At 41.4% G+C, this 26,996-nt stretch overlaps 1 protein-coding gene and 1 long non-coding RNA gene across 2 annotated transcripts in view; one reads left to right on the top strand and one right to left on the bottom strand.

The window, feature by feature from the left end:
- Positions 1-20,628, top strand: part of LOC128703077 (uncharacterized) — a 116,812-nt gene extending 96,184 nt beyond the window's left edge. The window contains exons 59-81 of the mRNA XM_070103563.1: positions 286-490; positions 1,171-1,406; positions 2,155-2,318; positions 3,484-3,615; positions 4,274-4,379; positions 4,925-4,996; positions 7,097-7,271; positions 7,650-7,838; positions 8,805-8,917; positions 9,571-9,686; positions 10,087-10,198; positions 10,697-10,838; positions 11,320-11,522; positions 12,033-12,183; positions 12,833-13,077; positions 13,998-14,137; positions 15,620-15,841; positions 16,629-16,753; positions 17,083-17,228; positions 17,472-17,583; positions 18,508-18,657; positions 19,230-19,447; positions 20,487-20,628. Coding sequence (XP_069959664.1) covers positions 286-490; positions 1,171-1,406; positions 2,155-2,318; positions 3,484-3,615; positions 4,274-4,379; positions 4,925-4,996; positions 7,097-7,271; positions 7,650-7,838; positions 8,805-8,917; positions 9,571-9,686; positions 10,087-10,198; positions 10,697-10,838; positions 11,320-11,522; positions 12,033-12,183; positions 12,833-13,077; positions 13,998-14,137; positions 15,620-15,841; positions 16,629-16,753; positions 17,083-17,228; positions 17,472-17,583; positions 18,508-18,657; positions 19,230-19,447; positions 20,487-20,600 — 3,588 coding nt within the window. The 3' untranslated portion in view covers positions 20,601-20,628. The remainder of the gene's footprint in view (positions 1-285; positions 491-1,170; positions 1,407-2,154; positions 2,319-3,483; positions 3,616-4,273; positions 4,380-4,924; positions 4,997-7,096; positions 7,272-7,649; positions 7,839-8,804; positions 8,918-9,570; positions 9,687-10,086; positions 10,199-10,696; positions 10,839-11,319; positions 11,523-12,032; positions 12,184-12,832; positions 13,078-13,997; positions 14,138-15,619; positions 15,842-16,628; positions 16,754-17,082; positions 17,229-17,471; positions 17,584-18,507; positions 18,658-19,229; positions 19,448-20,486) is intronic.
- LOC138855241 (uncharacterized) overlaps positions 20,617-26,996 on the bottom strand; it is a 41,750-nt gene continuing 35,370 nt past the window's right edge. The window contains exon 2 of the long non-coding RNA XR_011394432.1: positions 20,617-20,714. This is a non-coding gene — a long non-coding RNA (uncharacterized lncRNA). The remainder of the gene's footprint in view (positions 20,715-26,996) is intronic.

Below are 26,996 nucleotides of genomic sequence, written 5' to 3' on the forward strand. Positions count from 1 at the left end.
GAGGTAATCAGTCCCTCAACCTGGAGTCGATGTGTTCAGTCCATCAATCTTGTAGAATGTACATTCTACAAGATTGATGGACTGAACACATCGACTCCAGGTTGAGAGACTGATTACCTCATTCTCCTCCTCTCCTTACGCCTTCCTCTTTGTATTGGACTGATGAAGCCACTGTGTGGCGAAACGTTTCCTGAATAAAGATTCCCATATGTTGCATAAGTGTCTCAATCTTCAATTCCTCAGGTACTGTGTGGTCGTATTAATATAATAATGTACCTTACACAGGTGGAAACTTGGAGAAAGCTGGTGGACATCCAAGTGGAAGTGGAACAGGACAGTCAGGGTGGGTGGACCATGGTGACCAGTAGTGCACCAGGTCAGGTACCTCGCAGGACCAGTGTCCAGGTACACCCGGGACATCCCATCCTGACCATCACCTTCGACAACCTCCTTTCCAATGACACCACCTTCGACACCTCATTTCCCAGGTGTAAGCTATCCAATATTTTGTAGTAACACCACCCGTCTCCCACCGAGGTAGAATGACCTTTCCGTCCCTAAACAAGAACACAATCATTCACTCAAAAAATAACCCCCCATACAGAATGAAACTTTTGACAATGTTTTGGTCCGACATGGACGATGTCTTTTGTGCAGGTTATTTGTGTATTCCAGTCAGTGTTGTGCCTTTTTACTCTTATTCACTCTGTTGTCTTTACACCATAGGGTCCCCACACCATGGTGTCTATATAGCATATGGTCCTCACACTTATACAGTTATGTCTCCCCATAACTATAAAAAGTCCTCAGTTACTGTTTTGCCTGACGTTCAGACGTTAAAATTCAAATGACTCTCAGAACAGCAACATTCCCACACTTTCTTCAGAGTGCAGGCCCTATGTCAATATTTTTTATTATATTGAAGACAGATACGTGTAGCAGAGTAATAATTACTGTGACAATTTAATCAATAAAGTGGGAAACGTTGTCCCATTAAAGTCTTGTTCAGGTAAAGGTATGTCACCACTGATAGTTAACAATTCATCTTAGTGGATAGAAGATCAACCCACGTAGTTCTATCACCAGTGACAGAACTGAACAGTCAGACAACGTGTCTAAGTGGGAGAATGATCGACTTGTAAAGCATTTTTAACATTTTCGTCTGATCAGACATTGCTGAACAAGTTGTGATAGAAGGAGGTATAGAAGACCACCGCAATGCACGCTTCTCCATGAAGCACCTACGCCCAGCTTGGCTCAACGGGGAGAACGGACAGATCTCTCAGGGAGGAGATGAGCGGATCTCTCAATGGGTCTCTGATGCTCAATTCTTCTTCCGCCTTAACCACTCAAGACTCATCACCTCCCGCCTCACCTGGAGACCAGACATCAAATACGAGATGATGGTAATTGTTATATTTATGGGGAAGCACTAAAACCATAGAGGGATCGTACAGTCCCCGGGAGAATCTTGATTCAAAGGAAAAGGAGTATAGGTCTTTGCTCTCAATATATTAGTTTTACATGATTATAATTACAAGTTAGGTAACAATTTTATTCACAACCTAAACTTAGAAAGAAAATATTAATGATGTATTGATCCGCCTTGGACCATCTGATGTTTCTAATATGCTGAATATGCAAGACAAGCCACGGGGGTGGAAATCTGTAGATCAAGTACTTTCACACTTCTCAGTGCATCATCAGGAGCTGTGCAACATTGCAAGAGAGCAACTAAAGCAGGGAGAGTTCTCAGGGTAGCATAGTGCTGATGTGTCACCGTCCATGGTTAAGGGAAACCGTGGATGGTGACACATCCGCACTATGCTACCCTGAGAGCTCTCCCTGCTTGAGTTGCTCTCTTGCAACGTAGCACATCTCCTGATGATGCACTGAGAAGTGTGAGAGTACTTGAGCTACAGATTTCCACCCCCGTGGCTTGTCTTGCATAGGTAAAATCACCCATCTGCGATTGTTTGCATGTTGGATATATTTTAATTGTTCCAACTATGATATTGTGGATTTTATTCTTCATCGTATTTAGTTGTCAAAGTAAAGCTTTCAGGCAAGTATTGGCTGTAATGCTTTATTTAACTCTTCTGAATTCCCTGTAGTGAATTATCTAAAAGGCTTCATCCTTGTCTATCCTCTAAGAATGAGATTGGTGAGATAATTGGTGCATCGCATGACCTGCGTCAGAGCCTGGAGGAGTGGACGAGGCGCTCCATGGAGGAGGCTGCTGACGAGGTTCTGGCTCGCTCACAACCCATCCTGAAAGACTTGATCAGCGTCGCCAAGCCTCTTCTCCTAGACTTCAGGTGAGATAATGGAGTCTGCGAACAAGCTAGACATAAGACGCATATATGTCAGTTTGTTTTATCTACTCAGCAAGTTGCTTCAGTCGGAATAGAGTAAAATACATGGAATAAAACACTTTTATATATAGTTCAGAATATTTATTAGAGGGGACGTTTCGCCAGTAGTGCGAAACTTTTCCTCTAATGCCCTGAATTGTACAAAAGTGTGTTTTTCTGCACATCTTGTCGGTATCACAATACCATTTTTCAGAGAAAAACGTGTAATGTTTTAAGTTCAAACATACGAACTCCTACAAGAAAGCAGTTTTGACCCAGCTATTTCACCAGACATGGAATAGAGACAACAAAAGTGGTGACGTAGAAAAGAAATTAAAAGTATTTGCATAGGGAGGGATTTGAACCCATAAGCCTTCAAGTAGCTTCACCACTGTTTGCAGTTAAGGAGCCATGCCTTCCATCCTGTGGCTAGACATAGCTAATAGGCCCTTGTCTGCTTTATGTGCAGAGCCGAGAACTCAATTAACCCAAAGACCTGGAGATAAGTTTATCATCTAGCTTGGCAGTTACTATACTGTATATTGTGGGGAAACTTCATAGAAGACGAGTTATAATCCTTGACTTTGTCTTCAGAGATGCAAGACCTTCACGTATTATAACATTAATGGTATGGGGTACCGACAAGTGGGTGAATTGCACAAACTCAGCCTTGGTGTTAAAACTGGAGATGGTTGATGAGTAGTCTGATTCATCAGCGTGATGAATCAGATAATGAATGAGATTAGATTCAAGATTGTGAACACAGACATGGCTGAGGGATAAATCACCTCAGCTTTTACTGGCTATATACAAAAACAAAATAAAAACTATTTTTAAAAGGGATAGACCAGTAACCCAGTGGAAGGCCTCGGTCAGATGACCAAAAACTCAAGTGGCAGGTCATCATATGACTAAGACCCACGTCAGGAAACACTCATCCTGTTCCCTGACGAATCGTACCTAATCTAACATGAAAAGGCCTTCAGATTACAGCCTATTCAATTTTGAATACATTTTTTAAGTGCAAAAAAAAAATTCACTGTATAAAACAATTTTATGAGCATATTGCATTTGTGAATTGTTGCAACCACGATTGCAGCTACATTTAGTAACGATGCATTCTCTGCAGGAACGAGTCTCAGGAGTTCAAAGATGATCTCTGGCTCCTCTACAATAACATAAATTCTACAGCGGTGGAGATGCAGGTCCTGGAGTCTGTCAAGTTCGTCATAAACAGCATCATGGAGACCCTGGAGAAGATGTAAGTCTTAAGTCAAGTTTCTACATTTACCATTCTGTATATACTGCCATATCGTAAATAACCCCTCAAGGAAGGTTCCTTGATGTTGGTGAGGGGCTCTTGATTTAGGGAATTGGATCTGTGCTCCAGTTCCCCGAATTAAGCCTGAATGCCTTCCACATCCCCCCCCCCAGGCGCTGTATAATCCTCCGGGTTTAGCGCTTCCCCTTGATTATAATAATAATATCGTAAATAATTCCATTTCTGTATCCCCCCCCCCTTTTTCGAAAAGTTTCTCCCACGTACTCTTAATGAATGAGCTCAAAATAAACACATATGCAGTTTAAGAGACACGTAAGTTCCCCCATCTTCAAATAACTTGTTCATTTTTCCCCTATAATCTACCTTGTCCAGAATTACTAACGCATTTCCTCTGTCTGTTTCATAAGGTGAAGTCTAGAAACTCTCCTTAATTCAAGGTATAACTTAACAAATTTTTAATGGCACTTATGTTGCAGAGGTATGAGCAAAGTTCGGACTATACATCATGTGGACAGTAGTCAAAAGATTACAGAGGTACGTAATGGGTCCAAGGACTGGTCCGCAAACAGTGCGTTAGAGCCCATTCGATTTAACTCTGTGAATGTAATTTTATTTACACATGCTTGTGTTGTTTCAGTCCCTCCTACAGGAGACTGAAGGTTCAAATGGAGGGAGGAGCTGGGAGTGGCAGCCTCAAGACTATGATACAGAAAATACATACAATTTATCTGTATCTCACCTCAGTGAGTGTCCTTGTAATCGTTATTTGTAGCCTGATGTTTTTGGATTAAATGGAATATTTCTGATAAGTATAAAAGTGAAAAGAATAACTGCTGTACAAGCTTTATTGGTGGGTAACTTATCACTCTGTATAGAGCTTGACAGGGCTCTGCACAGTGAAACACACAACTTAGTTTGCTCTGTGTAGAGCCTTGTAATGCCGAGACTTGATGAAGATCTACACAGTAAAACTTTATAGTACCATTAAAAACTTAATCTGTAACTTGCTCTTCCCTTCCTTTCACATCTTTGTATTCACAGTAAATTAACACACCAATTCCAATGTATAGATATTTTCTACTCCCTTCCATCTTTGTCATTTCCCTCTATACTAAACAAATGAAGATACCACTCGCCATGGATTCAAACCCCACCCATTCCGTGTTTTGTTTGCAACTGTGTTATTACGATTTGGCGAGTCAGGATACCAAGGTACTGTATATCTGTAATTAAATTTATGATACCAGCCATTAATTAGGCCGTTTCTCACGATTGGTTGCCTTTACAGGACCCGACTGGTCCTGGACTGAAGGAGAGGATCAGGTGGTTACTGTCTATCTTTGCTGAGATGCATGATCAGGTCGGTGGCTACAAAGTTTTGTTCATTTATGATTTAAGGAAATAGTTATCCTTCTCTGGGATTAAATCTGATTACTTCCCATTTCCCAGATTAAATTTTGACACCAAAGTGGCTAATTTATTGTGCACCCCATATCCATCCTGTGGACGGTCGCGCAAGAGCATATGGATACACAAAAGGCCTACGAACAAAACCCAAAATAACAGTTCATCCTTTTCCCAGGCATTTTGTGATCCCCTATAAATTCAGCATTTCCTCCAAGACCTGTTAATCTCGGGACCATGGTTTGACCCCCCCCCCCCTCCCCGTCAACCTTCTGGTTATTCATTTACAGTCGTTCATTACAAATGAGTTCTTCTTCTTTCAACAAACCAGCCGTATCCCACCGAGGCAGGGTGGCCCAAAAAGAAAAACGAAAGTTTCTCTTTTTAAATTTAGTAATTTATACAGGAGAAAGGGTTACTAGACCCTTGCTCCCGACAACTGAGTTCATTCTAATAATTTTATTTTCACACGATCATGTTGACGGTAGAGTGCCTCGGATGGTAGAGTGCCTCGAATGGTAGAGTGCCTCGGATGGTAGAGTGCCTCGGATGGTAGAGTGCCTCGGATGGTAGAGTGCCTCGGATGGTAGAGTGCCTCGGATGGTAGAGTGCCTCGGATGGTAGAGTGCCTCGGATGGTAGAGTGCCTCGGATGGTAGAGTGCCTCGGATGGTAGAGTGCCTCGGATGGTAGAGTGCCTCGGATGGTAGAGTGCCTCGGATGGTAGAGTGTCTCGGATGGTAGAGTGTCTCGGATGGTAGAGTGTCTCGGATGGAAGAGTGTCTCGGATGGTAGAGTGTCTCGGATGGTAGAGTGCCTCGGATGGTAGAGTGTCTCGGATGGTAGAGTGTCTCGGATGGTAGAGTGCCTCGGATGGTAGAGTGCCTCGGATGGTAGAGTGTCTCGGGTGGTAGAGTGCCTTTGATGGTAGAGTGTCTTGGACGGTATCTCCCTCTAAAAGGCCTTGATGCTGGTGAGGAGCTCTTGGTCATAGAAAGGAACCTATCTTAACATTTCATAGATAGAACCTATTTCCCCTGACACTGTATGGCTCCTTTCCTTTGAGATCTCCTCCTATTTATGTAATAATTTTCTTTTAACAGCACAAATAACTTGGACAAAAAATCTCAGCATTTCTGTCTTAATATTAACCCTGCGGTTGGTTTGCTACATTTTAATATATATGTAATATTTTTTTAGAATAGTCAGGCACTAATGGCATTTACTGTTATCAGGTTTAAGTTATCTACTTTTTAATCTTGATGAGATTATTATTCTATACTAGTGTATACTCTAGAAATAATATAACATATCCAAATTGCAATTTTTATGGGACTCGATAGTCCCTTCTTCCATCATTCATATTCATTTAATCTACCTAACTTGATCTGATGCACTGGTCGGATCATTAAGCAATAATTATGTCTTGATTAGGAAAATAAATGGGCTCATTAATCCTTAATCCTCCATCTATTAACTATAACACTGTTTAATTGATCGTTCTTTCGGCATCAATTTCATGATTTTTTTTTTTTTATTCGCCGGTATTCTCCCGGGCCGGGTCTTTTCCAAGTAGTGGTGACCCGGCCTTGGCTCCCTATCTGGGGAGTGTCTCGAGACTTAAGTCTCCCATGGGAGGAGGTACAAGTACCTCCTCATCTTTGGGACCAAGTGTCCCCAGGCCTAGCCACATTCCCCGCCCTCACCGGGCTCGTAGGGAGAAGCTAGGCCTCTGGTCTGCCATCTACCCCGCCTCAAAGGGGCTCGTGGGGATGGCAGTCTTATGAGCTGCAGATGGTAGCAAGCTCAGGCCTCTCATTATTTTCATGAATTGCCAGCAACATATTGAGGTATGAGTGGACTAAAGCTGCATTAAAAATGATCCTTGTTTCTTTCTGGTGCAGATGGTTAAGTAAGGCTGCATTAAGTATGATCCTTGTCCCATTCTGATGTAGATGGTTAAGTAAGGCTGCATTAAGAATGATCCTCGTCCCATTCTGGTGTAGATGGTTAAGTAAGCGTACATTAAGAATGATCCTTGTTCCATTCTGACGCAGATGGCTAAGAGATTTTACCTGCGAGCGAGCGAGGCTGTGCAGGGCTTCACGGACCGTGTGGGGGAGTGGCTGAGACGCAAGTGGAGAGCCGTTTATGAAAACTACAAACCTCACATCCTCAGGACCTTCGACGACGTAGAAACCAATGCTTGGATCTTCGCTGAGAACCTCATTGGTTAGAATCACGCCTTGCCTTTTTACGTCAGTTTATTTTTTTCAGGGAGATGTGCTAACTGGAGAGAAATGGTATAAAAGACTGACACTATGGATAAAGGGACACGTATACAGTATAATGCAATCCTTTGTGACTTGATATTGCCCATTACATGAGCGAAACGTTCATTAAGAACCTCGTTATATTGCATTTGTCTTTCCAGGTTGTAACTTTGTTGGGAGTCTGTCTCTCTCTCTCTCTCTCTCTCTCTCTCTCTCTCTCTCTCTCTCTCTAAACTATGTAATCACTATTTTTATTCATTCTTGAACTTACCAAACATGAAAAATGTGGTCTTCATGGTGTTCAGATAAGTTATACCAACGTTGTGTCTCCTGACAGAGTGGCTGCAGAAGCTGGGCTTGGAGATAAAATCTTCATCCGCCTACCGCCGTATCCAGGAGATGATCGACTACCTGGAGGACATCTACAGAGATTTCACCGAGAACTCTAAGAGGGAGAACCTGGAGAAGTACTACAATATGATAGTTGAAACACTGAAGAATGGTGTTAAAGTCCTCATGATGAGAGGTTAGCTAAAAACTTGCGGAGCTTTCGAAGTAGCCTAGACAAATATTTGATTGAGATTGGTTGGACTGAAGTTGGACCAGCCTAGCAGTGGTTAATGAGGTTTATGACGTTAATCCCTTGGAATTAAGAACAAGTTACCCAGTAGGCAAGTATGTAGATGTGATCGTTGGATTTGTGAGGAACTTGCCAAGTATGGGCAAGTAGGCCTGTTGCAGTTAAGAGGGATTACCAATAGGCCCCTGGCTGTCTTCATGAAGGCGCTGGACGAGCACCTAAAGTCAATACCTGACCAGCCAGGTTGCATTTTGTAAGTCGGTCTGCGTGAGGCCAGCAGTAGCAGCCTGGTTGATCAGAGAAGATTTTTATGGAAATAAAAGTAGGGTGAACCCCCCCTCCCCATAAAAAAGGTAAAACGTTCACCATCATTCATTTAGTTGCAGTCTTGTCAGAGGTATGTCGGCATCACGATTCAGATGCTCGATTTATTTGGAGTGTTAAACCCGTATGGGCCATGCATTATAAAAAAAGAAGTGCTAAACCCACTAGGGTCATACAGCACAGGTTGTGGAAGCTCGCTCCTCCGTTTATCAGGTTGAACTTTTATTTTTTTTTTTAAACAAGTTGCTTTCAGGCGGCACTGTATGACCCCTACGGGTTTTGCTCTTCCCTGTGGATACAAAAATAATGCTGTTCTTTGGTAATGAGTATTGCAAGAAGTGCTGTGATGCCAGAGGAGATGCCCTCATCTTCCATTCCACATTTCTTGTCTGACCCCTACGGGTTTAGCACTTCTTCATAATGAATAATGAGCTTTGATCCAAGGAAGGTGTGGGTATCTTCAATTTTTTGGATCAAGAGCCCTTCCTTGGCATCGAGGCAACCCCCCCCCCCTCCTTCCTTCCCCAAAGGGCTCTATGTAAATTTTAAGTTTAAAGTTTCTACGGAAAGTTTCAACTCTATCGGCAGTGGCGCCTTTTGCCGAGGACTGGCTGGGAGAACTGCAGAAAGCCTGGGAGAAGCTGCTGCAGTTCCGTCCTATCAAGGAACTCCAAGTGACTATTCTTGCTGCTCTAGACAAAGTGAGTGGCTTGTCTGCACACTTTTCAGTGAATGAATGTGTGTGTGTACGCTCACCTATTTGTGGTTTCAGGGGTCGAGACTTAGCTCCTGGCCCTGCCTCTTCACTGACCGCTACGGGGTCCTCTCTCTCCCTGCTACATGAGCTTTATCATACCTCGTCTTAAAATTATGTGTGGTTCCTGCCTCCACTACATCACTTGCCAGACTATTCCACTTCCTGACAACTTGTACTCATCTAGTTGAGGTTGCAGAGGTCGAGACCTAGCTCCTGTGTGTGTGTGTGAGAGAGTGAGAGAGAGGGAGAGAGAGAGAGAGAAAGAGCAAGCAAACAAGCCTGTAAGCGAAACGTTAGGTTAAAAAACATATAATCCAGTTCAAATCTTGATTTTTAGATGCTAGTTTTTTCAGAATTTAGCTTATCAAGTCTTGTGTTTAAACCCATTTATCTGCTTCTTGCATATTAGTGACTTTCTTTTGTCCTTAATATTTTATTATATGTAAACTACATTTTGTTTTACTGCATTAAGATATAAAATTTTTTTATATACCATTTTAAGTGAAAACGTTGTCCATAATGAGACTTGTACTGTTATGTTTTTAACTATAAATCTCCATGTAATTTAGCACTAAGAAGTGTTGGTGTGGTGGACAGGCTGTATGGACTGTGAGGTATGTGGACATCCGTGGACACATGATGGACGCCATGGTCTTCCTTCTGGAGCACGGATACACCATCTTCTCCCAGACCAGCGTCCAGGCCTCACAGAAGTTAGTTGAATACTGATAAATAGAAGAATGGATGGTGACTCGAACCATGGTAACAGGCCAAATCGTGTTGCAGGCCCAACTATGGTTCTGTATATTCCAGGTCTACTATGGTTCAAGCCCCAGTCTATTCTTCTGTTTATTCATTTACAGTTGTGCATTATATCTTGAGTTTTTAGTGTAATATCGTCATTATGCGCTCCATACTCATCCTGTGCGTCATAGTCAAAGGAATACAAAGGCACATAATGGGCCCTAGGACTGGGCCCTGCACTACAATGTTACTGTAAATTGAATTAGGGTCATAATAATATTTTTGTAGAGCAAAGCATACACTGCACAGGATGAGATAGATGATAATTCATAAATTTTCAACGTATAATTATGTGCATCTTCCCGGCAGGCACATCTTAGCCAAGACTAAGTTTAAGTTTAGCCCAGATGAAGGGACGATGGAACTAGTACAAAAGTTACCCCTTGACTGGCAATCCTTCGATCACAAACCCAGCTGGAAGGTGAATCTTGTGTTACTGTTGTTGAATTTGGTAAAATATATAGAGATGCATATTAAAGCAGAGGCATACATGTAAAGAGGGCAGCAGAGATGGGGAAAAGGTAGATAAAAAAAAGGTTTAAAAAAGACCATTGGAAGCTCGTGGTTATTTAAGAAAGGAAAGAGCCATTTCAGAGAAAAATCACAGCAAAATTCAGTATTATTTTTAAAAGTTGAAGAAGGATGATTGAGAAAGCTATTTTTGTGTTTAAAAAATTTTTCTCTTATGGTGTCTAACTTATTATGTCGTAATTAACCTTATTCCTGATATGGTAGAAAAACTATGTAAAAAATAAACTTAAGTTTATAGACAACGTTTTGTGTTAAAAGGTTTTTCTATTCCAAAAATCACTTAAGGCTAAATGTCTTCAAATGTTTTTCCCTGAGTTAAATCTTTCTGCTTTATTTATATGCAAGAATTTGTCTCTTAAATGTTATTTCTAAACTTGGTGTCTCACAGGACCTTCCGGAGTACAAGAACATTCAGTGGATGAGAGAGACTTTCTTCTCCTCTGTAAACTACACATTTCATGAGATCTGGTACAAGTACGTCAACCTCAACCTCGACCTGAAACCTTTGTCTTGGATCCTTCCCAACCCTGGTGAGTTGTTCTTTCTTTGTCTCCTAAGATTATTATATTCACAGGATATGTGCTGAAGTCTTAGGGGTAATATAGAACCTAGGAAATTAGAAGTAGTCAGAATCAAAAACATGGATAACTCCAATTTGTTTAGTTAAGAGACGCTCACTTGCATAAAGTCGGGGGCCCAAGACTGTACAACTGCATCCCAGCATACATAAGAGGGCTTTCCAATAACCCCTGGCTGTCTTCAAGAAGGCACTAGACAGGCACCTAAAGTCAGTACCTGAACAGCTGAGCTGTTATTTCTACATCGGTTTGCCTGATCAGCCAGCAGTAACAAGCTGGTTGATCAGGCCCTGATCCATCATGAGGTCTGGTCATGGACTGGGTCATGGGGGAATTGACCCCTGAAACACCCTCCAGTAATCTGATCCTCACGTAACTATTATTGAAAATCTATGGTGAAACTTTCACACAATAACAGAGTTTCTCCCGGCAGCGACGGGGTACATGATCGGAGAGCAACACTTCATGACCTTCGATGGCCGGCACTTGGAGTTTAAGGGACGGTGCCAACACCTGCTTGCAGCTGACATGGTGAACGCTAGGTGGGCAGTGGCAGTCAACTATCATAGTCACTCCTCCCGCACTATCATCATCTACATAGACAACAGCGAGATAGAACTAGCCACCGACTTCAGGGTAAGATTATCTTTGCCTTCAGTGACGGGGAAGGGGGCTCCTTGCTGAAGTGAAGCTCTTGATCATAGTTTCGATCTCTTTGCTTCCCTTGTATGAAATCTAGATACCTCTTAGGGTGTGTCAGGTGGAAGAGAGCATACGTTCACTCTTCCAAGAATTGGACACGCACTACTCTCTCGCTAATACCAAATAGAGAAATGCCTCACACCTGTCTCTGAGTACTGCCAAGTGACACTCTTGACAGGACAGTTTGCTAAAATATATCCCATTATTACATTTACAGGGAAGCACTAACCCCTAGGGGTTATACAGCATCTAGGTTCGATCCAAGGAAGACTAGATTCAGTTCCCTGGATCAAGAACCGTTAAGTATGATGGCAACCCCTTGAACAATTTGTGTGTGTGCTTAACACTGGATGAAATTGTGTTATCAATTTAGTGATTATTTTTTTTCATTCGAAACAAACGCTAAACCCATACTGGTCATAGAGCGTCAACTCTGTGTTGCAGGTGACAATCAACAGGAAGCCTACAGAACTCCCTGCTGGGCTTCAGTCAGCATCCGTCCACAGATGGCTGAACAAGATTCACGTCTACACTAACTATGAATTCTCAGTATCCTGGAACCTGGCCCATGATGTCGTGGCAGTATCCGTTTATGGTATTATTCCTTCACTGTTGCGTATATATATATTTTTTTTAAATGCACCTGCCGTCTCCCACCGAGGCAGGGTGACCTGAAAAGGAAAACAAAAGTTTGTGTGTTTACATTTAGTCATTTATACAGAAGGGGATTACTAGCTCCTTGATCCCGGCAGTTTAGTCGCCTTTTGCAACATGCATGGCTTACGGAGGAAGGGTTCTTTTCCACTTCCCCATGGAGAACTGATGTATATACATTCTTAGAAACCCACATAAAACCTTATCAAAAAGGAGAAAAAAATCATTCGTTAACATACTTTCAATTATCTTAAAATATCCCTAGTTCAATATTTAACTTGGCAGGTGAACATATTACTGTATTTCTGGGGAACTGCTAAATCCATAAAGGTCATATGAAGCCTGGGAAATGGGAGGTAATCGGGATTGATCCAAGGAAGAGGAGCTTTTTTAATTCTTGGATTAATAGCCTTTTACTGGGATCAAGGAACCAATCCTTGAAGGGTGTGTGATGAAACGCCGATGATTCCTGTGTTCGATGAGACACGGATGTGTCTTCTACGATTGTGATGATACTGATGTGTCCTCAATATGCAACAAAATGGATGTGTCCTTCGAGTATCTTACTAACGTGGATGGTCTCATTACAGGTTACTACTTTAACAAGACAGGTGGCTTGCTGGGTGTATACGACAATGAACCATACGATGACTTTCAGCTTCCTAACGGGACTCCTACTGATGTGGTGAGTGTGCTGGCTGAGGGTTGGGATGTGAGCCGTAGACAGTGCCAGACCAGTGGTAACATCGCCAGAGGTCGCTCCAAGATACCAGTTGAGGTCTGCACTTACCTCTTTGAAGCCAACAATTCTCCTTTCAAGCACTGCTTCTTCCAGGTAGGTTAAAGTCCTGTCTGTTTACCTGTTGATGGTTCCAGGGTCACCATTCAAGTGACTTGGTCCCAGACCAGGTATCCTGGTTACTGGTCTTAACAGCCAAGCTACTGATGCTGAACACGTTCCACAGAGAGGCTGAAGAAAGCGAGAGCAAGCGAGATTGAGTTAATCTCTCTTATTTTTGTAACTCCTTTGGTACGTTGAAAAATACTTAAAATGAACAATTAGGAATGGTTGGATGAGAAACTTTCCTGCCTAACAGGTGACTAGGTTTAATGAAGCACTCTTTTATGATCTTATGGACGCTATATAAAAATATTTAATGCATATATACCCAAAATGGAAAATACACCAACCATCATTCTTTCGACAGCTCTCTTGCAAAAGGAACGCAGATGTTGCATTTCAAATGACCCTTCAAACTGCAAACATTATCCTCCTTCCTTCAGAGTGCAGGTTATTGTACCTCTCACTTCCAGGACTCGAGTCCAGTTAACTTGTTTCCCTTGAATCTTTTGTTTAATGCTCCATTGTTCACACTGACAGCACAACCAACCACAAAAGATAGAACAATTATAATTTTTTTTCAAAGACTTGTATAATTGTATTAATGGTATACAATACCATCAAGTAAATGAGTAAGACGCATGTGCAACATGTATCTAATTTATTAGATATGTACAACATCTGTAATGTATTGATAGTCACTGGATAGAGAACATCTACATAATAAAGATACGCAGGTATTCCACACGTGTTGGATTTACCATCTTATAGGTATTGTATACCACTGATATTCAACAGTTGGGTATCTTTAATGAGACGTTTCGCCTAATTGGCAAGCTGCTTCAGTCGAAATAAAGACAATGGTATTAGTAGATTTGAGGTGATCAGTCCCTCAGCCTATTTTGTATTTGTAGGTGAATCCAACACCCTACCTAAACATGTGCCTGGTGGACTATAGAAGTCAAGAACGGGACTCTTGTACAGCAGCCACAGCCTATACTGAAGCCTGTTCCTCCAAGCACATCCCTGTCAAGATCCCTGTCTTCTGTGTCCAGTAAGTTGATCACTCTAATCTATTGTTGATGACCCAATCTTGTTTAGCTAATCTCTTGGTGATGGTTCACCTTCCCTTCAAGGGTACCTTGATGCTGGTGGTGGTTCACCCTCCCTTTATGGGTACCTTGATGCTGGTAATGGTTCAGTCTCTACAGTGTTTTTTATTTTTTTTTTTTTTTTTTTTTTTTTTTGCAGATGCATTTGAAAAAATACTTCCAAGATTTTAGAGTATGTGGAAAGACATTCACAGTACGTGCTTGTTGCTTAATTTTACTTTCTCAATCATGTTTACAAAAAGAAAAAAAAAATATATATGTAATCAGTGTTTTGTTGGCTGTAATATAGCGTTCTTGTCCTCAGACTTCCTCCACTACTAGTACCACTGCTATTACTACTATCTTGTTTCACTTTCTCATGTGCCACTACCACTACTTCTCCTACCTACTAATAGCTTGGTATAGGTTGTGCTGGTGTTGTGCCGGTGTTGTCAGCTGTGATGGTGTTGTGCCGGTGTTGTGCCAGCTGTGATGGTCTACTGACCATGATGCAGCTTTGAGATCTGCTATCGTCTACATTTAGTTGGAGATTTATGAACTATTTTGTACATCACGACAGGCCGGAAACTAGTAGAGAACCAATTAAAATTTAATTCCTCCCTTAATGGGACTATTAACTTGGGATCATTACATTTCCTACTCTAATTAGACTAGCCACTATTGCTGCTTCCTCGACTTTATTATTATTGTGGGAAGCGCTAAACCTGTCTGGGCCACAGAGCCTGAGAATGTAAAGGTTTATCAGGGTTCCACTCATGGTATTGTGGGTTAGCTGTGATTTGCTTCAGCCATGGTATTGTGAGTTAACTGTGAAATGTTCTAGCCACGGTATTGTGGACTAGTTGTTAATTACCCCAGCCAAAGTGTTGGGTTATGAATTGTTCCAGCCATGGTATTGTGGGTTGTGAATTGTTCCAGCTCTGGTAGCGTGACTTCAACATTCACATTACAGAAGCCTTTCATAAAAACGTAAGAAGCACTGCAAGACCCACTAGCCTGCTGTGTGTTTTTTTTTAATAATGTGAAGCATTAAATCCATGTGTGTTATTCAGTGGGGAGACTGTTAAACGAAACTAAATACTGTGACTGGAAAAATACGCAAATAACCCGGCCCTTCATAAGCTTCTTTCTATGTGCAGGTTATTTGTGTATTAATTTACCACGTTCTCTTCTCGTGAGTAGAGGATAAGGCATGATAACATATGAACCGCTTTTGTTACTTAACCATAGTGTCGGCATCTGGTACGATAGCACCGATAATTTTAGATATAAATCCAGATCTAGTATTCTATTGGGGGCCCTGATTCCTAGGTCTTTCGTGTATCCATATGCTCTTGCACCACCTTCCACAGGATGGATATTGGATGCACATTAAACCAGCCGCTTCGACTGCAAAATCTAATCTCGTTCTATTACCTCTCCAGGTGTGAGTACATGACTAATGACGGAGAGATGAAAGCTCTGGAGGAGGGCACCTCTATCATGCTGGAGAAAGAAGAGATTCTAAAGTCCACAGACGTCGTCTTCCTGGTGGAGGCTAGAGCCTGTAATAAGGTCCTGGCAGAGAAGAAGCCACTCAATCGCTTCGACACCTTCATCAGTGTCATGAACGAGGAACTGGAGGCAAATGGTTTACGTCTTGTGAGGTGAGATTATCAGTGTTCACAAGGAAGCAATGAAGCTATAGATGCAAGATAAAGATTCTCTGTTCATCGTATCATTGTCTTATTGTCTCCCTTGCAGGTAGAAAACTTTCCAGATTTGCCTCGGAGGGTTAACCCAGGATAATCAAACGCCAAGAACGGTGATTTAGACAGAACAAGGCACTGAGACCTTTGTATGTCAGTGTGACTTGTCAATGGTCCAAGTCGGACCAAAACGTGCAGCTTATCTGTGTAATGCGATTTAGTTCCAGTGGGATTCTTAGGTGCTCCTGAGGATGTGAACCACAGTCTACAAACACAAAGGAATCTCTTTACTGTTAGGTGAATAGGGCGGGGAGGGGGGGTTAGCAGGTATTAGACGAGCCCATTCCTCTCTCCTTATCTGGACTGAACCTGGTTCCTTCTCTGTTTTACCTACTCTATATTGCTAATCCACCTCTCTAACACTTTGTTCTCCATACTAAGCAGGCTCCCTCGAATGCTTCCTAATTTATGTATATAATATTTGAGTTCATGTATTTTCTTTGTCTTGTATTGCAGTTTTGCAAATATCAGAAGACACATCGTTTTACTATTAAGAGCATGTATACCTGGAGAGAGTTTTGGGGGTCATCACCCCCGCAGCCCAGTCTGCATATATTTATTTTAGAGTACACCGCTAGCTTTTACTGTGAAGAACATTTTTTACTCTATATTTCACTAGATTTTTATTTTTTATTTCTACTGCATTTATCAAGTGGGTGGCTAGATTTACCCTACCTGCACCCAGGTACGCTGTGGTGGTGTACGGCTCTGAAGATGGCATGTTTAAGCAGCCGACTGTGTCGACCATTGACAATCAGATCTTCACAGATGCTGTCAACATCCACAAAGCCCTCGATCATGTTGTCTTCTGTAAGTGTTAGAATACAAGTTTCTCTTTTCCATGCAATTCAGTGTTACAAACCCTCCCACACACATAGGTAAGCAGAATTAGGAGAGTATTCTGTACACTCTCAAACCTCCAGATGTTTAGGCAAGCACAATGGCAACAATGCCAGTCTGAAGACATACATAAATTGCACAAGTTTTTTAGGAGGCAACGTTTCACTTGTGTATAGCTTTATGATTAAGATGTACGATGAGTGAAACGTTGTCTTCATAACTTTGACAATACATTAGGTCATCCAGAGCATCAATATACTTCCTCTCTGACCTGTAATTTTGTTTTCACTTTTTTTCAGCAAACACGACAGATGCAGAGTATGGCTACCTATCCTCTGATGCCTTTGACGCTTTTACTGTGGCTGCCAAACTCAACTTCAGGGCTGGCGTGAGCATTACCTTCGTCCACTTCCCCTGCGAGTCTTGCAAGCCAGCCATTCCCTCCGTGAGTATCGAACCCTGAAGGACTCATTGTTGTACCTGAAAATAGTAGTTTACATTGCTAACAGTAGTGTAGAAAAAAAATGACACGTCTTTTCTACAATGAGGAGTTGCCTAGTGTGGGTCAGCAGGCCTACTGCAGTACCTCTGTTTTTATTAAATACAAGAAGTTGCTGTGTGTGTGTGTGTGTGTGTGTGTGTGTGTGTTATATGGATTGACCACTACTAAATCAGTGTTTGTTTACAGATGGACTACAGCACTATGTACCATATCTTGCTAGAGTATTCTATCACTCTGCACGTCTTCAACCAGGACCTCTTCGACATACCCAAGGAAAAAGAGAGGAAGAAAATACTGGGTGAGGCATTCCACACATTTCTCTCATGCCACGTATTCTTCCTTTACTTGATATGCATCTCTTCATACATGTCGCCTATTTAGTTTAGGAAGGGGCTACAAGTACATTTACATATTTTTCATGCTGAAACAGATTCACTGAGATCAATAATTTAGATATATATACAACCTTTCGAACTCTAATCTTTTTGTAATATGTACAAGGTGAAGTAAATGACAATGGAAACCTTTATTAACAGCAATTGGTGCCAGGCAGGAGTGAAATGTTGCAGTTCAGAGCTATTTACTCACAGAATCGTGGGTGATTGTGTGGAGTGGAAAGGATTGCTTAATTACACAGGAATACTGTATGTGGGTAGCCAGTTTACCAAGCTAACAAGCCTGTCTTTCTAGGTTGCTGCAACAGTGTCATTATATCGTAGCTGGAACAATTCACAAATAATCCACACTTAGGAAATAGACAGGAGGATCAGGAAAGGGTGACGTGATTATGACTTACAAAATACTGAGAGGAAATTTGATAAGGTGGACAGGCGAGTCTGTTTGAGAGGCTGGTCTAGAGAACACGAAGACACTGCTGGAAATTATAAGCACAAGTCACAGGGATGTTATGAAATACTTTTTAAATGACATCTAGGTCTGTTTTTGTTTCTGTATCGGGTCACTGGTGTGATAATGATTCTGGATGGACTGAAACGGCATCTAAACTTTAAGTGGGAGTTTTGACTTGGTCTACCTGGAGGTCGTTCTGGGGGGGGGGGAAGTTCAATGCCCCCTCAGCCTGGTCCTTGACCAGACCTCAAAAAAAAGTGGACCAAAGGTTCTAATAAAAACAAATGAAATACATTCAGTAATCTGGTGTTAGTGATAGCTGTCATACACTCCTGTGATCTTTGAAATGACTTTTCTACCCCGGTCTTCACAGGTATTGATAGTGACAATGCCTACACTCTTAAAGATGCCAAGAACCGTGGCAGAGCTGCTACCCTCAAGGGCGACCCAGCCATCAGAAGTCAAGTATTTATTCCCAAGGATAAGCTTGGCTACTGTGCCCCTCTCGCCCTGGAGACTAATGGTGAGCACTCCTGGTGGTGAGTCGTGAATCAATATTTACTCGTCAAGCGATGAATTGGGATCCTGTGGTTCAACTGGTGAGTCATGCATCTACAGTTGTTCCTCAGGTGATGAGTCAGGAAGCTACTGTTCCTCCTTACATAGTGAATTAGAGATCTGAGATTAATTCTCAGGTGAAATATCGGGAATCTAAGGGTTCCTCAGGTGATAAGTTAAGAATTTGAGGTGGCCTTATTATGGGGGAATGCTAAACCCGTAAGGATTATACAGCACCTGTGGGGGGGGATGGAAGGCATTCAGGCTCAATTCAAGGAACTGGAGCACAGATCCAATTCTCTAGATCAAGAGCCCCTCACCAGCATCATGAAACCTCCCTTGAGAGGTGGAGTGGCCTTAATTCTGGCCAAAAACAAAAAAATAAAAGGCTCATGACCCAAAGATTGCAGCTACCCTCCAGTTCTTTAAATTCCGATGATCTATTCGTCCAATGCTGTATAATCCCTAAAGGTTTACCACCTATAATGTTAGTGATGCTTATAATGATAGATAATAAAATAAGCATTATTCATGCAGGCACCATCTTCACGCTCCTGCCCTTCCAAACACCAGCCCAACGAACATCAGGAAAGGAGAAGAAGAAGATCATCAAAATGGGCATAGTGTTTGGGAGGAGGGTAGCACTGACGGCCCTTCCTCAGGAGAGGAAGAGATGCGTGTGTGTCCCTAGCACTCCTGACGGGGCGGCCAGTGTCCACTGTGACATCTGGAACAACGGACACATTTCGCTCCTTGTAAGTAGCACAGTGAGGCACTTGTATCTGTTAACCTGTCACTCCAAGTGAAAAGTATCTATCCTTGTAAGATGTGTACTAAGACACTCAAAGTAAACGTCTAACTGGTACTATATAAATGGGATTGAAAATCAGTAACTTGATGAATGAGACACTTGTGTATCTTTCCTGAAGACACTTTTCATTATACTCCACACTGAAGAGAAAAAAGTGGAAGACGTGATGGCTGAGCTTGAGATTATCAGTCCCTCAGCCTAGAGATGGTTTATTCTTCAGCCTTGATTAAAGTACGAGCATGGAAAAGGTCTGGCTGCACGCCAGATAAACTGAAGAACTTGTAACCTCAAACTCCCTCTATACATCTAACACTTTTTCTCTGCATTGGACTTATAAAGCCACTGGTTGGCAAAACTATATTTTTTAGATACCCAAATGTTTTACAGTTCTCTCATTAACACGTGTTCATCTGAGTGAATTATAGCTGTATGGGGAAATTGTAAATATAGGGGTCAAACAGCATTAAGGGGTAAATGGCAATCAGGTTTGAGCCAAAGGAGATGAGGCAACTCCAAATTATTGGTATTAATCTTGGTAATTGTCGGTATCAAAGTGGTTTAGTGAGTAAATACTAGGACATTTTTTTTTTTTAACAACTGTTTTGGTTCTAGGATCGGGATGAAGGTCCCACGACCAAAACTTTTTCTGAGATATGCCCTAGTGTCTGTTCACGAGTATTGTTAGACCAAATCGTTGGATCAATAGACCTACAGGATGGGGTCACCCCTCTTAAAGGATCCAAATTTATAGGATGTTTAAGGCTTCCTGGGCTAGTGTTTCACTTCACAGTGAAACAGTTTTGTGTAAGTTGCAGGCTGACTCCTAAGGGATGGACTTCAATTGCTCACTGTATCAGTTTTATTTGATAATTATTTTGAATTACATAAGTCTGTCCATTTGTATACCTTTCCACTCCACTTCCATTTTCTCTAGAAGGATGTAGTTAAAGAACATTTGTATTGATTCTTATTATTTATTACAGGAACAGTACGCTGACGAGGAGCTACCGACCCACTACGAGACCAACAGCGGAGAAGAGGGTTCTTGTGTTCGTCGAGAACCAATGGGGAAGTGTGTCGAGTGGCTCAAGTTCTAGCAAGCTTGTGCGTATGTATACTCGCCCGTGCCTGTGCTCCTGGTCCCGTGTACACGTGTTTTTTTCAAACGCATCTTGGCCAAGATATCAGTTCATCCAACGAGCGACCGGGTTCTGGAATGTATGCGAGAGCTTAGTGGAGCATAAGTAAGCAGCATGTATCTGCATCACGATTAGCAGGTGGAGGATCAAGCGTACACCTGAATCATGATGATAGTCACTCATTACAAAAAAAATTTAGAAATTCAAGAAGCTTTTAAGACTAGAGAAACTTCTGAAAGTTAGAGACATGCAACTAAAGGGCTAGAAAGTGTTAGGTAAAAAGATGCGTGAGCATCTAGTGAAAGTTTGGTTGGGGTAAGCTTCCCTAGTACAGAAACTTGAGACTGCAGAGGCAGTATGCCCTTAAAAAAAATTATACCTCGTTTAGTCGTTAGCAACTAATGTAATTTTTGTGTATCAGTGGTGTTCAGTACCGACAGGATGATTAATGTGAAATGAATGCAAAATCTGTTAATCTTTATTTGTAGACGTGTTGCCATCCAGTGGTTTTATCAGTACAAAATATGGACATTATAGGAATCTATAAGCAGATAGTGGTAAATGAGGTCATCAGTCCCACAACCCAGGAGGGGGTGATGAGTACCATACTCTGGAAAGAATCTGAAGGACAGGCAGGGAGATTGGTGCTTATATACTGCAGTCAGAGGATGTGCTGAAGATGAAGGTATTGTCACGTAGGTGGAACTTCCCAGTGGCAGTTGAAGTTGGTCATGCCCAAGAGCTGGGCCAGGAGTTAGCAAGTAGGTTGTGATGTTCTCTGCATCAAGATTCCATGATGCTGCTGCATCTGACAGGTTGTATACCACATACAACCTGTCAGATGCAGCAGCATCATGGTATCTTGATACAGAGAACATCACTCAACCTACTTGCTTACTTCTGGCCCAGCTCTTGGGTATGACCAACTTCCACTGGGAAGTTCTGCCTACCAGTGACAATGTCTTCATCTGACTCCAGTATACAAGCATCAATCTCCCTGCCTGTGCTTCAGATTCTTTCCAGAGTATGGTACTCATCACCCCCTCCTGGGTTGACGGACTGATGACCTCATTTACCACTATCTGCTGTATACATTTCTATTTTCCTTGCATTGATAAAGCCAATGGATGGTGAAACGTCTACAAGATACACAGATGTTGCATATGTCTAATTCATCAAAAAGTGTATAATTCTTCAAAACATACTATGTGCAATATCTAGGTACCTTTACTTGTAGAACTAAATTTCGATGTTGCTTTTTGCATGAAAGTACACTTCACCAGGAGGACTGGGGCCGCGGGGGCGTTGACCCCCGGAACTCACTCCAGGTAAACACCAACCACTGACCTCCAACGCAGTTAACCATGACGTCAGTCTGCCTCTTCTTCCCAGGGATTTCATCATGAAGTGAATTCTGCATAAATTTTCATTGTTTCTCTTTCAACAATAAATCCCACGAACGTATGGATTAATTACAAGCTAGTCTATCAGCACCACCTTTGTGAACTTGTATGCATAAACTAAACATTGTCAGCATTATCACCAGCAGAATTACATAGGTGAAATACATGGACAACATAAACTCTACCAAGAGTTTTGATATTCAGAATAGGTAAGGCTGGACGACGATGAACCAGGAATCCAGTTCACGCTCAGTGATCAATGACAGGTTACCATTCCTCAACGCCCTTATTCACAAATCTACGAGATGCCTATAAACAAAAATGACTGCTTGAATGGTATACAATACTGACAAGATGAGAATTACACATGTGCAACATCTGAGTATCTTTATTTGTAGACATTTCGCCATCCAGTGGCTTTATCAATACTATTCAAGGACATAATGTGAACTGTATAACTATATACAAAAGACGAGGTAATCAGTTGCTCAGCCTTGGCGTCTGTGATGCACACTGTAGTCTTGAAGAAACTGAAGCACAGGCAGAAAGACGCCAGTATATAAACATCGGTCTTTTTGCCTGTGCTTCAGATTCTTCAAGACTCTGGTGCGCATCACAGACGCCAAGGCTGAGAAACTGATTACCTCGTCTTTTGTATATAGTTCTACAGTCTTCACATTATGTACTTGAACTGTATTGATAAAGCCACTGGATGGCAAAACATCTACAAATAGACACCCAGATGTTGCACATGTGTAATTCTCATCTTGTTAGTATTGTATACCATTCTAGCACAATCATTTTTGTTTATAGGCCTCTTGTAGACTTGTGAATAAGGGCGTTGAGGAATGGTAACCTGTTATTGATCACTGAGCGTGAACTGAATTCCTGGTTCATCATCGTCCAGCCTTACCCGTTCTGAATATCAAAACTCTTGATAGTGATCTTTGTTGTCCATGTATTCACCCATGTGATGCTGCCGGCGATAATGTTGACAGTGTTGAGTTGATGCATACAAGTTTACAAAGGTGGTGCTGATAGAGTAACTTGTAATCAATCCATACGTTCGTGGGGTTTATTATTGAAAGAAAATGAAAATTTATGCAGAATTCTCTTAGGGTGATAAAATCCCAGGGAAGACTAAGGTCATGCTTGACTGCGTTGAAGGTCAGTAGCTGGTGTGGTGTGTACCTTCCTGCAAAATTAACATCGAAATTTAGTTTTGTTTGCTTAATGACATTAGAGGTGTCTGTTGCAAACAGTCCGAGTGCTTCAGATAAGCTGGGTAATGCTTCCCCTATTATCTTAAGAGGTATTTTGTGTTTATGGGTCAAGGACAGTCCATACGTGCACTGATTTAGGATTACTAGGTATTGGGTGATGAAATTTCTCTGAAGAATAAACCAACTTCTGCACCAGATACCCAGCACACTATGGGTAGTCCCATACATGTGCTGCAGTGGGAATATTATGTATTTGGTACAAAAGTTGGTCTATTCTTCAGTAAGAAATCATCACCCAATACCTAGTAATCCTAAATCAGTACACGTATGGACTGTCCTTGACCTATAAACACACCACACCTCTAAGACCAATAGCATCAAGTATTAGGACTACTCACAAAGCACCTGTTCTGCCTTCTATGAACTATTAGCCCAGCTCATCTGAAGCATTGAGGTCAACTCCTGAATATGAAAGTGGTATACAATACTGACAAGTTTATAAAGACACGTGCAGCAGCAGTAATGTGAAGATGACGCAGTTAGTCCATTACACTCAGAGGCATAGATCTGAGGTGGTCAGTCCCTCAACCTGGGAAACAATTCTGCTCCATAGTCTGGAACAATGTTCCAGATTATAGAGCAGAACTGTTCTCCAGGCTGAGGGGACTGACCACCTCAAATTACGTCTTCGAGTGTGATGGACTGATTACATCGTCTTTACATCTCTGCTGCTGCTACTACTACGTCCTCCGTATTCGACTGAAGAAGCCTATGTAGACAAAACTTTTTGGAATAAAGATAAGTAACTGTTGCACATGTCTTACATATCGGCCTCCTAAACAGTACCTTTGATACCTTTGTGAAAATGAAAGTAGCACTCGCTTCACCAGCTACTGACCAACTCCACCACTTACCTACTCTGCCGCCACACCGTCAACCAGGACCTTAATCTTCCTCTTCATGACCCAAAGGGAATTCTGCACAATTCTTAAATGGTTTATCATCCGAAAACAAACCCTGCAACCGTATGGATTAATTACGAGCTACTCTGTGTTGTCTTAGCAGCTCTATACATGGAACATCTAGAAACTGAACACTTGGTTAACTTTATCACCATCACATGGGGCCAAGAGCTATGAATCGACCCCTGCAACCACAGTTAGGCGAGTACATGGGTGAGATACATGGACGACAGCAAAATGTTTTGACATCCAGAACCTAAAGAGAAGACTCAACGGAGATGAACCGGCTATTCAGTTCGTACTTCAAGAGGAAACCAGTGACAAGTTGACATTATTCAAAGTCATCCCCAAACAACATCCCCAGATTCCAAGTCTACGAAAATCCTCCAGTGAAAAATGACCTAGCTTCCCGAGGCATCATCGTCGACATTTTCTTAAGAGAATACCACATTTGTAGTCTTAAGTTTCTTGACAATGAATACTCTTGGATATACGAAACCCCTACCCAGTTAAATCTTCATTTCTCAAGACTACAGGAGATGAGATCTTCACAAATTCTCCACGCACTGAGCCACTTTGAACAAAGTTATCTTATGAACAGCTAAGCTGCCTAGACTACCTCCAAAGCACTCCTATAAAGCAATAACCATCACAGTCCTCAAAGACCTCACCAGGACCAAAGTGGCGAACCATGAACCAGTCAACGCAGAGGTTCACTTAATACCTCGTGAAGGGTGTGACATTGTATGTCTGGGAAAGAGAGAGCAACTCCCAGGAAAAATTGTGTGCAACACAGGTATACTGTTAGCCTCATAAGCTTCAATGGCGCCAGTTTAGTGAAAGGAACCACTCGGACGAAAATGTCTTGAAGCCTCGTTGATTCCCACCCTATTCAGTTAGAGAGAACCAAGGCAGTTTCATCTCTGAAATATTACTATTCCTCCTTAAAATGAAACCCAGCCCTCGCATGACAGCTACAAATACTACTACTAGTACTACTACCACCATTAGCTAGTAAGCTAATGGTGGTAAATAAAGAGAACACTACCACCATTAGTTAGTAAGCTAATGGTGGTAGTGTAGTGGTAGTTTTATTACTTTCTCGTGTGTCCTTTTATCTAAACAATTTCAAGCTTTATGTGAGATATTCTTTAATCAAGATCCTTCATCGGTATCAAGGTAACTTTATTAAAGGGGGTTAAATATCGAGCTGCTGGGACAAAGTTTCGGCCTATGTAGAGTTTTACCATTATCTTGATTGAGTTCGAAATGTCCCCCAATAAAAGTAAAGCATCTTTTCTACTCTTGAAGGGTCGAAAAGTGGTAAAAATGGTGTGATATTGACAGGATGTTGGAAAAAAAAGCAAACACTGGAACAACAGGAGTGACCAGTGTCCCAGGACCGACAATTTCCAAATTCAAGTATCCTAGTCTATATATTTTGAATCATTCTCCAATAACATGTAAAGTATATACAAATATTACCCACTGCTAACAAGTTATTAGCTAGCTTCTATACTGTGTTAATATATACAGATGTAATATAAACTTCTGTGTATCGTATTTACATATTTATAACCGCGTTGTGTATTTTTTTTTAATTTGATATATTGTATATACACAGAACTATGAAATTTTTGGAAAATAAATTTTTAGCGTGGAGTGAAATGTGAATTTTTTGTTAACTGTTATACAAGATACAAACTATGTTTGGAGTGGGTCATTTTATTACCAAAATATTTCTATTATTTTAGCATAGTTTCTGCATTGAAGTCAGTTCTCATTTCGTATTGTAGAGCATTTTTTGTAATTTAGTTTATTGTACAAATCGTCAAAAAAAATTTCCACAGAAAATAAATCGGAAGATTGAATATTGTGGCTTTCAGATTTATATGTTGGATTAGGCCTTGCAAGCAGAAACATACGATATTCTTCGTAAACCAAGGTACGGGTGGGGATTTAACTCGCGGCAAATCAGCCTTAAAATTCCAGGCCAGCATGTAAGCCACTTGCCGCGAGTTCAAACCCCACCCACACCCTGGTTTGTTTGCAATCGTGTCATGACCATTTCGCGAGTCGATATTCTTCGCATTTTTGTTGTAAGTTCATCCACTGACTGTGGTTCATTACACACCTTAATTCTAGATTTGCACGAAAATTTACGAAGAAGGGTCAGTGTTTCGTGTCAATGCTTCGAATATTCTTAAAAAAAAAAATTAGGCTCGACATCTTGTTAGAAAAATATAAAGTTTTAATTCCATCAGGATTTCGATCATTTTTTCAGGTTTCCTCAGAACTGTGATCCTTAAAACTTTTCTATGTATATTAATAAAATTATATAACAAGATGTTAATAAAAATTGGTGGTTTAAGGCATTTTATCGAGATGTTTCGCCCATCATGGACCACACTTTGATAACCTAAAAGTCTTCACAATAAAAAGCAATAAACTGCATGTGGGTTGTTTACATACATCTTATGTATGTTTTTTCAGTTAGGAATTTGTGTCTGACTTTATTGAATAACTTTGTTGAAATAAAAATTAATACTTTTCTTGAACATTTCATTTCAAATCCTAATTAAAGTTGACTATAATATTTGGAATGTGGAAGAGGGTCTTAGTAGGCCTGGGGAATCTGGTTTTGGTCAGGTGAGGATAGGCCTAATTTCTTGGATCAAGAGCTAGTCGTAAACATCAAGGCAACCCCCCCCCTTTGATACACACATTATTATTATAATCAAGCAGGAAGCGCTAAACCCGGAGGAT

This window comes from Cherax quadricarinatus, chromosome 86 (genome assembly GCF_038502225.1).
Source record: "Cherax quadricarinatus isolate ZL_2023a chromosome 86, ASM3850222v1, whole genome shotgun sequence".
Lineage (NCBI taxonomy): Eukaryota > Metazoa > Arthropoda > Malacostraca > Decapoda > Parastacidae > Cherax > Cherax quadricarinatus.